We start from the raw sequence: 17,200 nt of genomic DNA, 5'->3' as shown, positions 1-17,200 counted from the left end.
AAGCTCGAGGAATACAGACGAAATTTACTATAGAATTTGAAATAGCAATTTTCTTAGTTCTTGTACCCTTATTTTTCAATTTATTTGCGGAATCACAAACTAAAGACCTTTTTTAAGGATATATTTTAGAAATAATTCATATAAGAACTATATGAATTTTTAATTTCAAATAGGAATATGATTATCTAAGAAATGTTCTGTTTTCTGGAATAATATTGGGAAATCCCTAATGTCATTTAAGAAATTAATGAATATTTTTAAGACTATAATTAAAGTTTGAGGTTTTATGTAAATTAAAAATGTATTTTGAATTTATACTAAAATATTTAAAAACTTTTTAATTAACCTATTTCTAATTCACAAAATTCAACTGTAGTTCTTCATCATATTTTTTTTTTTGGAATTAAAGTCTTTAAGCCATTGACGCAGGTCAAAAGCAAATAAGATAAATAATTAATTTCTCCAGTGACGTGATTTGCTGACCAATAGTTTTCCCTTTCGGAATTCTTGAACTTGAACTGATTTTGGATTCGATTCTATACATTGTATCTTCTGGAAAGGTGGCACATTAATAAGCTAAATAACGGGAAAGGCACCCGTGAAATCTTATCGCTCGTGAACCGGAGGCAAAAACAAATACCAGGCAATTAAGGCAGGGGGCAACAACAACTACAACAACAACGAAAGCTAATGATAATCGGACCAACAAAAACCATAATCAGCCAGTGACTAAAAACAACAAATAGATTGAATATATATATATATATTTCCGTAAAGAGCTCGAGAGAGAAAGAGAGCAACAAGCAGTTCTCTTTCAGTTTTAATTTTAGCCCAGGGAATTCCCTCTCATGTTTTTAGTTGAACTGAAAATTGAAAGCACACATTGAACGTTCCAATTGAAAGCATTTAAAAGGGAGAGAGTGAGAGCGAGAAAGAGCATGCAATTCAAAGGAAATTAAGCATAAAAAGTGAATAACTTTTGATAATTGCGGTGTCAGCATTTTGGCATTCCATTTTGCGCTCATTCAACTAGACGAGCATATATTTAGATTGATGTATATATATGTATGTGAATACGCAGATTAGTGATGTGTGTTATTTTTATACGCGGCGTATGAGTGATCTTAAGGGACAGACATTTATAATATTGAGTTGAAAGCTTTAGTTTTTCAATTTTGACGCATATATAAAATTTAATAATCTTTAGATTTATAATATCAGCACAATATATATTTTTTTTTTCCAAATTGATAAAATTATAGATTCAAATTTTTGAAAATTTTTAGAACAATGAAATTGGAATTTAAGATTTTACAAAATCATGGACTTTCTTGTGCAGATCTAAAAATATAGAGATTTCTGGAATTGAAGATCTTAACAAATTTTATTTTATTTATCGCATTTGGTCGCCAGAATGTATGCAACAGTTTTTGCTAGGTATTTTATTGTCGAGACATTCGTCTACTTTCATACTTTCATACTTGTTTGTATTATTATTTTTCTAGCAGCTGTTGATTTTCGCTTCGGGCGCCACCACTCGAGTTTCGAGATCTCATCCAACTTTTTTGGCTCTTATCACGTTTTTTTTTCGCTTAGCAATCATTTGCATAGTCACATGTCCTTGCCCACCACACGCCCTCTTTATACACACACACTTTTATTTACTTGATATCGCCGCTTGGGCCATGTTTAGCGTATTAATGCCAATTAATCATTCGACATGGGAATTCCAAATTTGTTTAACGGAATATTTTCGTGCAAAAAATTTAAGATTCCCGGAAGTTTGCACAATTGGGAATTGCATTTAAAATAATATATTTATGGAAAATTAAAACTGAATTATGCTCTATAATGCTATGCTCTCAATAATATCTTTAAAGAAGACATGGAATATTTTAAGAGCTTGCCGATAAGATTATTATAAAAATTAACTTATAAATATTTAAATACGACAGGGCTTAAAATCTGTGAGGGCTTCACAGAATATTTTCAAAAGCTTTTAATAAAGTTTCACAAGTAAGTTGCTTGCAAACTGCTAGCCAGCAAACAGAATTTTTAATTTGCTCTAAAATAGAGAAAACTTTGTTAAGTAAGAGCAGCTCAAGCTTTCGGTTAAGTCTGGATTTGTCTAAAATTCATAATAAGACTCAAGTTTAAAGGCAACAATCTGGAATCTGAAAAATAAATTAAAACAATTGAAAAGGCAAACAGAAGTAGGTACTCGAGTTCACAAAGATAAGGCCCCGAAATGAGAGATAGTGCAGCCACAATGTCGAGTCACAGGAATTCCAGCTCTGTGCTCCATTTATTCACTGCGTCTGGGAAGTCGAAGCCATTTAATTGTCAGTTCATGTCTATGGATACCCCCTCAGTTTCTGGGTTGTGCAAGTCCCACACGCACATGGTCGAAATTCTTGGCATAGTTAGGCAAATAATTCCATGTGGGTCGCACTCTAGTTATTTATATATATATACCCAACATATACCCAAAGACCCCGCGCCGAAGTCCCAAAGCCAACTTGAACAGCTGCCCAAAGTCGCCTGTCTGTGGCCCATGTGCATATCCATAAGCATATTCTTTTCTATATCTTTTTTTTTGCCTGTTTTTGTCTTTAATAAAATGTGCCAGCAGCTGCAAAAAATTGGCAGGCACAAAAAATGCTCGAAATGCACTTTTATTTTTCATTAATTTGTACTTAAGGTATTTCTACCAAATATTTTTATTTTAGAACCCATAACAAAGCATACAGCAAATTGTTTTCTGCTATATTTAGTGAAAACAAATGCCAAAAACATGGGTGAAATAAATCAAATTAAAATGCAGTAGCAGCGGTAGTAGATATTACGCAATCAACAGGCTCATACGTCACAGAGTGATTTTCGAATGAAATTGAAAACGACGAAGCTCGAATCGCCTAGTATATATATATGTATATATATGTATATACATATGAGTGTTAGAGTGGGCCGATTTGCAATATTGCGTCGCTTCCAATTGAATTTTTATGACGTGAGCCCCAGTCTCAATTTTGTTGTATTTTTTCAGCGAACTTTTATTTACTTATTCTCCGCTAACACTCATCTTCTATGGCATTTCCTTTGTCTTTCTCATATCTGTCACCTTTTCTAGTTTAAAGCCATAAATAAATAGGAGATTTACGGGAAAAACAAAGACTGAATTTTTAAATAAATATATACAATTAGATTTGCCTTATCTTTATGGAAATATTTTTTATAAGCCAATGTAGTATTTTCTAACTTGTAAATAATATAAATATCTTATCATTATATTCAAATTACTAATAAGAAATCTGGAAAACACCGTACTCATCTGGAATCCATCGAACAGTTTGTTTATGACAACAAAAATCACCCAGAGCACATCTCTAAATATAAACAACTAACAACGAATGGCTGAATCATTTCATTGCCAGTATTGGATATTCGGTATTCCTAGCCCCTCAAGGGACATTACTCATACGCCCCACTGGCTATGATCACATCGCATCTCATGGCATCCCATCGCATTGCTTTTCAGCTGGCTGAGCTCATGCGCCCCTGCGTATGCGTAATGAGCCGCAAATGTTAATTGTTCTATAAACATTCGAGCCAGCAATTAGTAAGCCAGCAACAACAAGAAAGAATACGACTACGACAACGACGATGAGAGGCTTCCCCCAATCACACACAGAAATATACACACATTCACTGACTAAACTGGCAAACTGACAAACTGGTTGCAGCAACCTCGTAACCAGTTTTCTCGAGCAAAAATAAAAAGACCTGGCACAAGAGCTCAAAGAAAAAGAGGCTCAAAAGCGATGACGACGACATTGCCAATTTCAATTTGCCCTGCACGTAGAAAAAATCATATTTTAATAATTAATTTATTTCTTTGAACTATAATTAAATTAAAATACAGCTAAGGGTCTTAGGGTTTTTTAATATTATTAGGTGCAATAATGTAATCGTCGTTCTTTTAGATTTATTTTTTTTTTTACTCTATTTGGTAAATCTTAATTGGTGTATTTTATACTATGGGCTTAAAAAATGATTATAGAATTGTAAAATTAGATACATTATCGGAAAATTTCACTGTGTAAATTTAAAGAGTGTACATTTAATAAAATACCTTTAAACCATTTTGTAGTCTTTAGATTGGTTCTTTTATGAATTAATTTCTTAAATGCAAATAGTATTTGAAACGGGAAGTTTTGCTTATTGTTTTTATATTCTCGCTTTATTATCTCGCCGTGTATTTGTGGCTGCTGCTTTGATGCGCATGTTTCCGCTTTGGCCAGAAGCAGAAAAAAAGAAGAGAAGCTGCTGCCAAAGTTGGTCGCCAACAAGTCGCGGCCATAAACAAGTGCGGCAGGTGGTAAAAACGCTGGAACTTGGCGATGCGATTGGCGATGGAGATGCGTGCGCAATCGGGGCCGCGTTCTCGGCTTTCGCGGCCAACAACAGACAGGCTACCTGGGCCAACTTCTTTTCCGTTTTCTGCACTTGGCCAGGTTGCCTTTAGCCGCCAGCTGGCCGCCTTTGTCGCATTTCTGTTTGCCTGGTGCCTTCTTTAATTTGCATGCAGGTTTTTTCCGCTCTATCTCTCTTTTTTGTAAACTTTTTAGTACAATCCCCAGAGTTATGGATTTCCTTAGCATATTTACGGGGGCAGCGATTTCAAGAGGGAATCAGAATCGTTAGCTTATCGCTGATGCGTTCAAAGTGCAGCCACTCGAGGCGACTTAACTCGAGTGCCTTACACATCTATTCCACTGAGTTGACCACAACCGGACAGGCGATAAGCCGTCATCATGCCCCATTCAAAAACACACAATCGTAATTAAATGCTCTAGATGGGAAAATGGGCTACTTCCCGACACAGAGAAAAACTTAGAAAGTTGATGTCTCAAGCTACGAATGGTTCGATTCACTGCATTGAGTTTAACAAGAAAATCATTTCAAAACTAAATTACTTAAGTACTAATAAAAAGTGTTTACCGACAAATAGGAACTAATTTATTGTGAACAACTTATATATATGAAAGTTAAGTTTGAAAAGTAAAACAACCCTGTCTTTATCTATTTTTTATGCCAATATAAAAAGCATAAATTTTCCTATTTCTAATGAGACATCTAGGCAAGTTTCCCTAGCTTATTTCCGCATAATTGGGGTGTTCCCCACTTCGTTTGCCATCGTTTTCATGCCCCAACATTTGTTTATCGAATCGGAAAAGTGCGTCATTCGAGTGCTTTTCAGCAGCTGCTGAGAAAAACGAATCTGAAATATTTTTCATCGGAAGCGCTTGTTTGCTGTAAAGCATAAGGTGTATTTTTAGTGCCTTCATTGGGAATTTCGCCACAATTTGGCAAAAACATCTCGAGGTATTTTTGGCCACTCGTCAATGCGTTATTTCACGTTCACTTTGCGCGAAAATTTAGCAAAAATATTTCAAATTATATCGGTACGCGCAGAAAGAGATTCTCCCACAAAGCGTGCGTCTATTTTAAAATTAGCAAAAAAGAGAGCAACCGAATTGGCCTGTAAACATTATGGGTGGAAATGAGTTTTCAGCTTGGTTTGATGGCCTCCGTCTGCCGCCATTTCGGATTTTCCACGCCCCATGGAAATTGGCAACAGTTGGCTCTGCTTCTTCTCGGTTTTCCCCCACGCCATTTGAATACTTTATTGACTATGAAGTGTGTAAATGTGTATCTGTGTATCTGTGTGTCAGATGTGCTTTCCTCGGTTCGATTTTCCCATACTCTTTCGTACTTTCCTGGCCTTCGTTTTTGACGTCACCAAGTGAAATGCCAGCGGCTGTTTTGTGGGCGAGCTTTGTCTCAGCTATAACATTGAAAATGCACTTGAAAACTGTCTACATTGTCTGAAAGACTTTTTGAATTTTCTGTAAAATATATATTTTAATGTCTTTTATGTCTTTTATTTTCAGAATCTACTGTGAATTCACGCAAGAGTGCTTTGGAAACGGCACGTGAAAAACTTAAAGGTGAGTTAAGACATTACAATTTTTAAATAAGTAATAAGCAAATGCTTTTACTTGAATATATTTATTTAAAATATTTTAAGGGCAGCTGTAAAAATTAAATGTAACTCCAATTTACCGCGTCATTATTGATTCCCCATTTAGTAATTTAAATTCCCAAACTGTACAATATAAATACCATTGCCTATATAGCATTTGGTCTGATAACTTAATCAATTTATTTACCATGACTCAGAGTAAAACTGGCAATCTGTTACCAGATATCGCAGTTTATAAACCAAAGGCATTCTATAGTTCTCAATAGAATCAATAGCACCTACGAAAGAGAAATATACCAGGAGATTTATTAATGACCTTCAGGGGTCTATCAATAAAGTTTCCCGGAAAAAAAAAGAGAACTAGAAATGTTTATCTATGGGTAACTGAGGGGGCAGATGGAAGATGGGCTCCCACTCATGTCGAATGGCGTTTAATACAGTTGTTATGGTGCCAAGCACAAAAGCAATCTCACAGATACATAAGCGAGTGCTTAGCGATATTGATAAAGTGCGTGCTCTGTACATAGGCATGAAATAATGAAATAGAAGCGATGAGAGCTTCGGTTGATAAGGCCAAATGGCGTGATTCACGACAGAGTTCACACACCGATACTCTTGGCATATACTTCTACTGGAAAGTGAGGCAAGCAGATACATCTACACAAATCAGCAGCAATAAAGTATCTGCGTATCTTAATGTGTGTGTGTGCAAGCGTATCGGAGAAGATTATGCGATTATAGATACTTTGTTGAAGTCAGCCGCATTTCACTTTCGTTCCGATAAGCTAAAACGTGACGTAGATACCAATAAACATGATATCACTGCGATAACGTAACCGAACTAGCTCAGAACTTGGGTCATCCAGTCTGAAATAGTGGATATAAGAATATGATATAAGAAAAAAAGAGGAAGTTTGACCTAGTTATATCTTAATTAAAGTTTAGAACATTAATAACAATATTGAACTGCAAAGAATAAGAAAGTATTAAAAACTCGTAATTATTAGACACATTTAAAAGCACAATTTGGTAAAATGAGAATTTCCCTGGTCTAAATTAAAGATCCTTGAACTCAACAGAAATTTAAATCTCATGTTCATATTTTATATCAGTTTATTATGTACTCAATAGGCGGAGGCAGAAATATAATAGGTTTTAGTGTTATTAGATATGTACACTTTCAATGCTTCAAGACACCCTCGCTAAATAATAATCTAGTATTTTAATAGCTCTGACTGTAATAAAATTAAATACATTTTCTTATATTTAAGTTTCTGAAATAGCAAATCAAACTAAACGTATTATTAAAGAATAATTTTACAGAAAGTATCTAAACAAATATTTAAAGTATCTTTAACAGTATCTTTAACAGTAACAGTATCTTAACAGCATCTTAACCTATTTAAGAGATCAAAGATACATTTGTATGAAAAAGAAAGAAATCCCTTCAACGATTTTCACCAGAACTGACCTAGACCATCAGTACTACCTGCTCAGCCCAAAAATCTCTGGATGGGTGTAATTTGAATATGCTGCCATGCCGTTTTTAATTGCCGCCGTGCCGAAAAGTCTGACCTGTCCTGGGGATTTAGGCCCTTTTGCTGTTGGCCTAGCGCCGGGCTTAAGTGCGTCAAGTCAAGTGGCCCAGTAAGCCCTGCTTACATTTATATCCCTTTGCTGGCCATCGTCTATTGATGATTTTATGGGTTTTACCCGGGAAAATCTGCTGCTGACCGGCGTAATGATGCCATTCGGTCTGTTCTGGCTATTTTGTATTTTGTATTTCGTTTCTCGCACGGTTCCGTTCTGGCCAGGTAAGCAGCTAGCAAATCCATTGACGCAAGTGATTAAGCTGTCTCGCTGATGTCTGGGCCAGCAGAAAGGCAGAAACGCAGAAAAGCATAGCTAAACCGATTCAATTAGCCGACATGTGAGACTATAAACAGCTGCTGGCGTATGCAAATATGCGGCCATGATATGTGGCCAACAAAAGGCCCAAAAGCCCGTGCAGTTACAGCCAAGTGACTCGAGACTCGAGATGCAGATACTGAGATACATATGCGTATGGGCGACAATCAGAGAGTCTCTCGAATTTTTTATATCTGAACATTCCACGGCATATTTTCGTTGGCGTCGCTCGTCTGCGATCGCCGCGTTTTGCGTTTTATTTACTGCTCACGGTGCTTAATATAAAGCGATTTCATAGACGCTACAAGTACGTCGACAGAACAGACGTCGTGCCGAAGAATGTGTACAAAAGTATCTGTATCTGTATCTCTGGCGGACGCCTTGTATCTGTATCTGTATCTGTGCGAGCCCAGTCGCCAAACTGGCGATTCCCAATCAGCCGGAGCAGCAGCCAGAGGCATCGACTCTCGACTCTCGACTTGTGTACACATAACCGGGAAACCGAGTACTTTCGAATCTCAAGTACCCTGAGAAACACGAGTATCAAAGAGTGATCAGTCCAGGTTAATGGATTTTTCAGCAATAAATTGGCACTCCGAAAAGATTTTCAATCATTAAAACTTTTGTTAACACTCTGCAGAACATTGGGAAGTTTGTCTGATGAAGCCATCAGAATAATTTTCGAAAATATTTAAAAAGTACTCAATGAACCAACAAATACATAATACTTGATATTTTTGCATAGAATAATATTTATAAATATGTATTATTCCTTTAATTTCCACTTATTTTGAAGTCATTATCTTTAAACAAGTTTAACTTTGTTGTTCAATAAAAAAAATATATTTTATACTTCGAATTGTACTTCCTGGATTTACTTTTCAGGATACAGAAACTTAATTACCAATTGAATCGGACTAGTTTTTATTATAATACTATTTCAATTATACTGAGCCATTGGAAATAAAGATTTTATGCCGCTCTTACAACAGATGTAGTTTTAGTAAATACCTAGAGTTTATTAGCCTGCAGATGAAAACCCGAGTGTATGCTAATTCCACTTGATTCATAGTTTGCAGACCCAGCGGGCTCTTCTGATTGTTGTTATTGGCTAGCTGTGGTTGTGCAAATAAACTAAAATAACTCAAATCCGCACTGTGCGGCTGTTTTGGCTGGTTTTGATGATTATTCCACCTCACACCCTGGCGTTGAGTTACTCACACCAGGTTTTCCGTTGACTGCCGCCGGCCAAAAGCCAGTGTTGCGTGTCAACAAATGAGCAATCGACAATCCTATAATGGCCAAGTTAAGCGGCTCTGAAAAACACCCAACGGTCAATTCTGTTTGTGCCTATATAATGTCGAAAACTTGTAGTTGGCAGTTGACTAAGGTCTGGCCGGCTACGTTTATTTATTCAGTGCTGACGCATTCAGTCACTTTTGAATCGAGCCGAATCGAATCGAATCAAATCCACCAGTTCTTCACCACCATCACATTACCAGGCTGTCTGACTAAGAAACTCTGGAGCCAAAGCGATAGCCTTTCAATGGAAAGGCCACCTACTGATAATGCGGATCGAACTGTTGGGATCGAATGGGGATGAATTTCTTGGAAACCGGCTCTGATTTCTAGGAACTCATAATCTTATCTCTTGATATGTCGAACCAATGCCATGTGGTTGGCTTAATTTGTTGTAGATGATTTTAGATGATTCGTTAATCTTCATAAATATTTATATACACTAAGTTTCATTTTCTGGATTCGTTTGCAGATTGTCTAAACAACAACTGTAAAGTGTTTACCATTTAAGCTCTCAATTAAAATGAATTCTTAATCGGAAATCACTTGAATTATAGGAATTTTGTTTTTTTCAATATTTACAAATAAGAAATTGAATGAGCCTCAGAGCTATACTTACTATTTAAACAATCAGTGTTGGAAATTAAGCAAAGAACTGAATAACGTTTACACCAATGAAAAAGTAATAAATTGAAAGCCTTAGGTTAACTAATTGTCTCACCATTTACACACAATTAACTATAAATTTACATTAATTTTTTGTAAAATTCACTTATGCATGCATGTTCTTAAAAGGAATAGACACACCTTGATAAATGGCAGTGCCATCGATCAACGGAAGCATTATTCGTAATGCCGGGCACTCCCAATCCGTCAACGAAACTCCCCCTCTGGAGTGGATTTTCCCCATGACAACCTCATAATACTCGTTCTATATAGACGCAAATTGCCTGGCTGGCTTTTGCAGTCCGACTCCATCATTTGGCCATTTGAATTAAGCTGCTTCCAAAATCGATAACGCCCATAACTATGCAATGCTTAATTAGGCAGGTTGTTATGTCCCATGTAATTATTTGTGAAACGGAAATTCGGTTTAGGATAAGGTACTTATTAATGCTGCACAGTAAAAATTGAGATCAATATATCTAAATCCAAAAAAAAGCATCTAAATTAAAAAAGAATTTATATATTTCTAAAAAAGAATTCATGATATGTATGTTAATATCTAAATATTTATTTTTATTATTCTCAAAAGATTTATAAAAACCTTTTGATATTTAAACGATGAATTCTGGCTATTAATACAAACTTTGTATTATTTATCACTTTGTTATTCATCATAACTCCTAAAAATCATATATTTTTTTGCGGTGTGCTAATAATTTCATCAAAGGCTATCAATCCTCCTCCTTTTTTATCTTACACTGTTCTTTTTTGCACTGTGCATTCAATTAGTTTTGATTGTCGCTTCGCTTTTGTCTCTCGCACGTTGACGATGCTCAATTAAAGAAGTTCGCTCTATTGATTACGTTTAATGTCGATGACGAAGACGAAGACGCCTACCGCCCGGAACTCCCCCCTCCGCCGAGGGCGACTCCCAAAAGCAGTTCAAGTGAATGGTCAAACCTGTTTGCTCCGCGGACAGCGGCCACATCGAATCGTGGGCAGTTGGGGGCATGTGCACGAGCGGTAATAATAACAAAGTTGGAGCCGCCGGACGGCGACGACGACGTCGCCAACATTTGCTGAACGGTTGAACGGCTGAACGACTATACAACTATACAACTATACGACCATACGACCGAACGGCCCAGACATGATCACGTCGCCGTGTTGTTGCTGCCTCGGCTCTCTGATTGTTTGCGTTGTCTGTCTGCGCCGGAGTTTGGAGCCAAAGTGGCACTGAGAAAAAATCCAGTGCTTTTCACACATTTTTAGGAGTTTCAGGTATTAAAAGATATATAAACAAATCTTCAAAATCTATAAAGAATATAGAAAAAACTTGTTGCCTTGATCATTTTTTATTATATAGAAATACCTTGGACTAAAGAAATCGTCCTAGTTTTTGTGAAAATTGTCTTCATAAAGAATTTTATAGCATGCTTCAAAAACGCTTTTTTTTAATAAAAAACTTAAACGTACAAAACCAGCATTAATGTTTTATGAGTAAATTTTTAAAATATCAATTGAAGGTATTTTATTTTAAAAGGTAAAACTGCAATTTATAAGTACATACCTTTATTTTTTCTTTAAGACTCCCAGCTTATTTCTGTCAATGTGGCATTGTCGCCACTTTGGCGGCACTGGCGATCGTAGCTTCTGGTTGCAATGTTTCCAGCGTCGCCCCAGCCCCTCGGCACCCCTCAACCCCCGCCCCCTTGACCCGCGTAACGCCCGACATCCCCCGACGACGACTGTTTTATGTAGCGCTTAATGGTTTCATTTGGCGGCTGAGCAGCGTTACTCCGTGTGTGTGTGTGTTTGTGAGTGTATCGATTACCCAATGCGTGAATGAGTAAGAACCCATCGGGGGCGACGTACGATGGGTGTTATTGCTGGTACTGTTGCTGTTGCCTTCGCTGCAGTTTTGGGGCCGGCCACTTGTGCCTATTTATGTTTGCCAGACTCGCAGATATACCGCTGATATACACCACTCACACAGATACTCGCCGCCGCTCACACAGATACACCGACACAGATGCCCGGTTAATTGTTGCCGTGCAGCCCAATTGCCGATCATTTGGGATGGCTTCGTGTGTGTGAGTGTGGGTTTATATTTTTAAATCAATCGATGCGATAGACGTTTTATTGCTGTAATCAATCGTCGCGTGCATGTGGCAGCGTCGCCTGTTCGATTAATCGTACGAGTACGACCACGAGTGCCAACAACTGGTATTACACAGATACGAGTAGCCCATGCATGCACGGCGAAAAACTATAGGTGCTTGTCTATCTTATTCATTAAAATAGGCTTAGTTCGTCAAAACATATAGGCTATACTCTCGGCTTTGTACAATTAAACAAATATATCTATTGTTTTCTAGATGATCTTAATAATATTCTGCGGAAACAGAATCATACCAAAGCTTCAAATATAATCCAAAAATAGTTACATGTCTGTCAAATTTATATAATATTATATGTCAAATAGCATCAGATACACAAACATAACAATACTTTCAACCCTATTTGTTTATACAAAAATAATCGTAACCTTATTGCGCTGATACTATCACTATCTATCTATATCTATCACAATAATATAATTTATTGTTCTGTTGAAGAAACCGATTTCGAAATGTTACAAAATAAAAATCTGATGTCACAGGCTGTAGTCATTTTTATATGATAGAATCGCGGATTCGATGACCAATTTCAGTTGATTATTTCTCCCTGTGTATGTCAGTATGTACATATATACGCGTATGTAGACATTTCCATATATTGATATATGTATAATAGATGAGTGCGTACCTCTCGTCCTCGCTTGATTGTGTTTATTGATTAGATTGTTTACCTTTTTTCGTGATATCATCGGCGACCAAGTGTTGAGCGTTATCGTACGTCAACTGTCCAAATAAATGTACATCTGAACACACACAGAAACTATTCCAATGGAATATATTCAGAGCGTGTGTGATACATAGTTCTTATCGCATCGCTTCCGTTCGATTTGGCACAGAAAGTTTCAGACATTGGGGGATTTTTACTATATCGATGACCGCTGTTGTTGTTGCCAAGCTCTTTTGGGTAATTCGCTGTCGTTATCGGAGATCGATTTTTAATGGGTGTGAAAAGGGGCGAAAGTGATTTATGGAACGCTTTTACGACAGCCACAAATTAATATCCAAATCGAAGTTATTTCGTTAACAGCTTAATAGGTTAGCTTGTAATATAATTGGGAACGTAATTGAACACTTAATTAGATTAATTTTAAAATTCCAATTGAAGCTATAGATTCAGAAATTTCCTTTTAGTTTTTACATATGTATAACAGTTTCGAAAACATGCCCAAACAAATAAATAAGTTCGTAATTTAATAGGACAACTGAAAGCTGAAATCAATTAGGGCGAGCAATTTTTGCAGTTGCTCACCCCTAAAACAAACTTTAACTACAAATTAGCAAACAAAAACTGTACACTGAAAATGGCGCACAGCGGGGGAAATAGAATAAATTTATAAATAAACCCAACAAAGTGGCAGCACAACAGAAAAAGTGCAAAACCAATTGATCTAATAAGCCAAGAACGCGACGGCGCTCGCTTCACGCGCTCTTCTTCTTCTTCTTCTTTTATTTTGTTTTTTATTTTTTATTCAACAAAAATGTACAACAATAACAATAGCACATTTTGCGGGCGGGCTTCCCTCGCGGCAGAAAAATACGCAGCGAAATACAACAGAAACCAGAAAGAATACAACAATCAAGGCACTCGACTTTAAGATACCCTCCATTAAAGACATTCTACAGGTCACGATGGTCAGCAAACATTGGTTTTAAAGGGTATCCGCATTGACTTCAAAGCCAACAGGACATATGAGTGATAAACTTAGTTTATCAAAGTTTATCACTCATACGTCCTGTTGGCTTTGAAGCTCAAAGCTTGAACAAATATTTTGTTTTGATTTTATTAATGATTAGATTATTTTAAATACCATATATGATCGTCTTTTTCAACATAGTCGATCCCCTAACTCGAATCACATTTTGCACCTAAATTCAAGTTTTTGGGTTTTGTAATGGACTTACCTGTATTACTTTAAATAAATTCCAGAAATTTTCAAATATAACATACTATACGAATAGAGGGTATTAAAAGAAGTGGCTAAAGAGATGGAGAGAAGGCGGAGGAAAGTGATTTTGCTCATTTCGTCGAAAGAGAGCGCAACAGCGCCATATGTCTACAAAAATCACGCTAGCTGGAAAGAGACAGAGATGGCAGGCCATAAGAACACTCACAGACGCAACAGTCGCTCACTCACACACACATAGACTTAGTGACGACTTGGCGACGCCAGTTCACTTGTTGTTGTTCTGCTTCCCTGCTTGTTGTTCTTGTTCTTGCCGGTTATTGTTAATCATTCGCACAGGGGCGGTTCACCCATTGTGAAGTTAAATTAACCCATCGTTATATGATGCAATAGCGTAAAATAATTGAAATGGCTAACCACCAAACATGAATATCTAATATGTAGAATAAATTGTGTTTTTGGGTGCAGTGCGAAAATAAATACTACTTTGTACTTGTTGCCCACACGATGACGTTTGACAACGAGAAACAGTTGATCGATTCTTTTAACCCTTGAAAATAACAATACAAAAACTAGCTAGCTCATAAATTATACAATTTATTCAAAAAGTAAGTAAAGTAACTAAAGTAAAACACCCTATTTTTCATCATATATTGTTAGTCAAAAGGTAAATTACTTAGTACTGTACTGTACTGTTCAAGTTTATTTGCTAAAAAGCTAATTAAAAGTTGTATATACATATGTAAATACATATTTATATTTAAGCTGTAGAGAGTTCAGTAGCCCTATTAAAGTGATAATAATATAATAAATTAGCTGACAAAAACAAAAGCCAAAGCAAACATCTAATCACAAGGTATATTAATGTTATAAAGATTATAATCCACATGTATGGTGTTATAGGCCTTTGTACAAATTGCAGTTTTGATAAGAGCGATATTCAATCCCTCAAAATGATCTTCAAAGGACTACGATGAGTCGAAACACTATTTTCCCAGGCACCCAAGGGTTAACCGTCGCTGCCCGCTGCGCTGCCTGCGTCGCTGCCGGCGTGGAAAAAAAGACTCGAGGCCCGCCATTCTTCGATCTTTCGTCGTTCGGTGTGGTTCGGATGTTTCGGCGTGGCTGTTTTTGTTTCGACGACGATGAATTCGAATTAGTCGGAATAAACAACGCAACATAAACAAAAAAGAAACCACAAAGGAACGGAACATACGCGCCTATACGTATACGTAATATATAATAGTGTATGTGGGCGAGAAGTGCGATTGCAGCCGCCAACAACAAGTTTTGTATTAATCAAATTAGATCATAGCGCGAAAAAGAGTGCAAAAGAGAGGCGAAGAGGAAAGGTTACAGCAAAATGAATGTCATAATATGCTAATTAGTAGCGGTGCAAAGCGAAAATATACGAAAATCAAAGTGCAAAATTCAAAGTATCTTTCTCTATCCAAAAAAAAATAAAAAAAAAGAGAACGAGTGATTAAGTGCGTGCGAGTGAGTAAGAAAGTGCAAGGAATTCCAAGAAAAACTGTGAAAATTCAAAATAAACAAAAGTCGAAGAGAGATCCCCTCTCGAGAATACAATAGAAGAAGCAACAGAGGAAAAAACAACACTAAAATCTGGGCAACCCCGCGGCCGGGCCGCAAAATCAGATTAGTGTTAGTAATACAACAACAACTATAGTGGGTGAGTGGATAATCTCTGCTTTAGTATGGGTATAGGTGTGTATGTGAGAGCGAGCGAGCGTGTTGATTGGACTTGAACTACTTAAAGGCGTTTTACCTGCGCTCTTTACCTTTTACCTTACCTTTTCCGTAAATTAAGCCGGCGCCAGGATACCTGGCTAGGTAAAAAGACAAACAAAAGGCTTGCAACGTCATTGACACGCCAGCAGCAACAACAACAACGTAGGCTATAAATGTGCAACGTGCAACCAACAACAACACTTACACAAAAGCAACTAAGGTGGAAATCCACTTAAGGTTACACCACGGGGCGTTCAGCTGGAATAGCTATTCCTCTTGTGGAACAGTAAAACCTTCTAGAACTTAAATTTGTTGCTCACTCTATAGATATTTGAATAGTAGTTCTAACCTTACGTTTTAGAGGCATACCTTTCCTAAAACAAAATCTTTGGAATTCTCTTTAATGCTCGAAAATTTATATTTTTCTGCACAGTTTATAATTTTATAAGAATTGAGTATAGTTTATGACGAGTAACAACTTATAATTATTTTGAAAGTGGATGCAAATGTATAAATTAATCAAAATATTACTAGTAAAGGTCGAATTTGGGAAAGTAAGAAAAAAGACAAAACTTATAAAGTTATTAAGTCTCTTAAAAAAACATATGCTAAATAGCTGAAACTCTGCTAGATACTTTTTAAAAAGCAGTAGTTGGCGATTCCCAATACCGAGGTTCCACTGTACAACTCAGGGTCTTAGGCCTGCTCTCAAGTGTTTTGCGAACAATTAAACATGCAACAGTTATAATACGTTCCGCCTTTAATGCTGTGTTGTGTGCTTGTGTGTGCGGCTGTGTTTGCGTGAGTTTTGAGGAATGCCCTGCCTGGGGAATGACGACACATGTTTATCGGCTGGGCAACCCCTAAAGAGCATTCATGACCTTGACAACACAGCAACAGATACTCCGCAGCCACAGCCGCAGCTACAGATATACAGATACATTTACTTTGGGTCCGGGCCTCTGAAATCAGTTACCATTTTTTTCACGCCCATTGCGCATGCCTGTGCATACATTTCATCGGCTCGTTTCGTTTCGAATTGAATCGAATCAATCCAATAATATAGCCCCATGAGTTGCCTACGTAAGCGTCTTTGAATTTATCAAATTTTTGTATTTATTTATGGTTATTTCTTTTTCTCACTTTTTGCTAATATGCAAAAATTCACAACGCCGTCAACGTATTTCCGTCCTTCAAATGCCAAAACGCCAAGACAAGCAGAAAAAAAGAAACAAAATAAGAAACAAAATTAAGAAAGAACAACGCACACAATTTGTGAAAAATTATTTTTATGGCTTGGCGCTCGGAAATATTTTTTTTTTGCGCTTGAATGCACGATTTAGAGATTCTTTCCCCAAATCATTTGTTTTGGCGGCCTTTGACGGAGCACAAGTATTTATAAACAGTTTAATTTAATTACCCCTCCAAAAATAACGTGACATTAGAGC

The 17,200-nt window shown here is 36.8% G+C and overlaps 1 protein-coding gene across 2 annotated transcripts in view; it reads left to right on the top strand.

Annotated features, from left to right (window-relative positions):
- Window positions 1–17,200, top strand: part of LOC108053636 (pneumococcal serine-rich repeat protein) — a 47,379-nt gene that overhangs the window by 12,978 nt on the left and 17,201 nt on the right. The window contains exon 2 of one of the 2 annotated variants that reach the window (XM_017136340.2): window positions 5,955–6,011. In XM_017136340.2, coding sequence (XP_016991829.1) covers window positions 5,955–6,011 — 57 coding nt within the window. Of the gene's footprint in view, window positions 1–5,954; window positions 6,012–14,977; window positions 15,694–17,200 lie in introns of those variants that run through there. The other variant, XM_017136341.2, reaches the window with a different exon arrangement.

Source organism: Drosophila rhopaloa, unplaced genomic scaffold (genome assembly GCF_018152115.1).
Source record: "Drosophila rhopaloa isolate 14029-0021.01 unplaced genomic scaffold, ASM1815211v1 contig_115, whole genome shotgun sequence".
Lineage (NCBI taxonomy): Eukaryota > Metazoa > Arthropoda > Insecta > Diptera > Drosophilidae > Drosophila > Drosophila rhopaloa.
The sequence above is the reverse complement of the archived record's forward strand: the minus strand, read 5'-3'. Positions and strand labels throughout refer to the sequence as shown.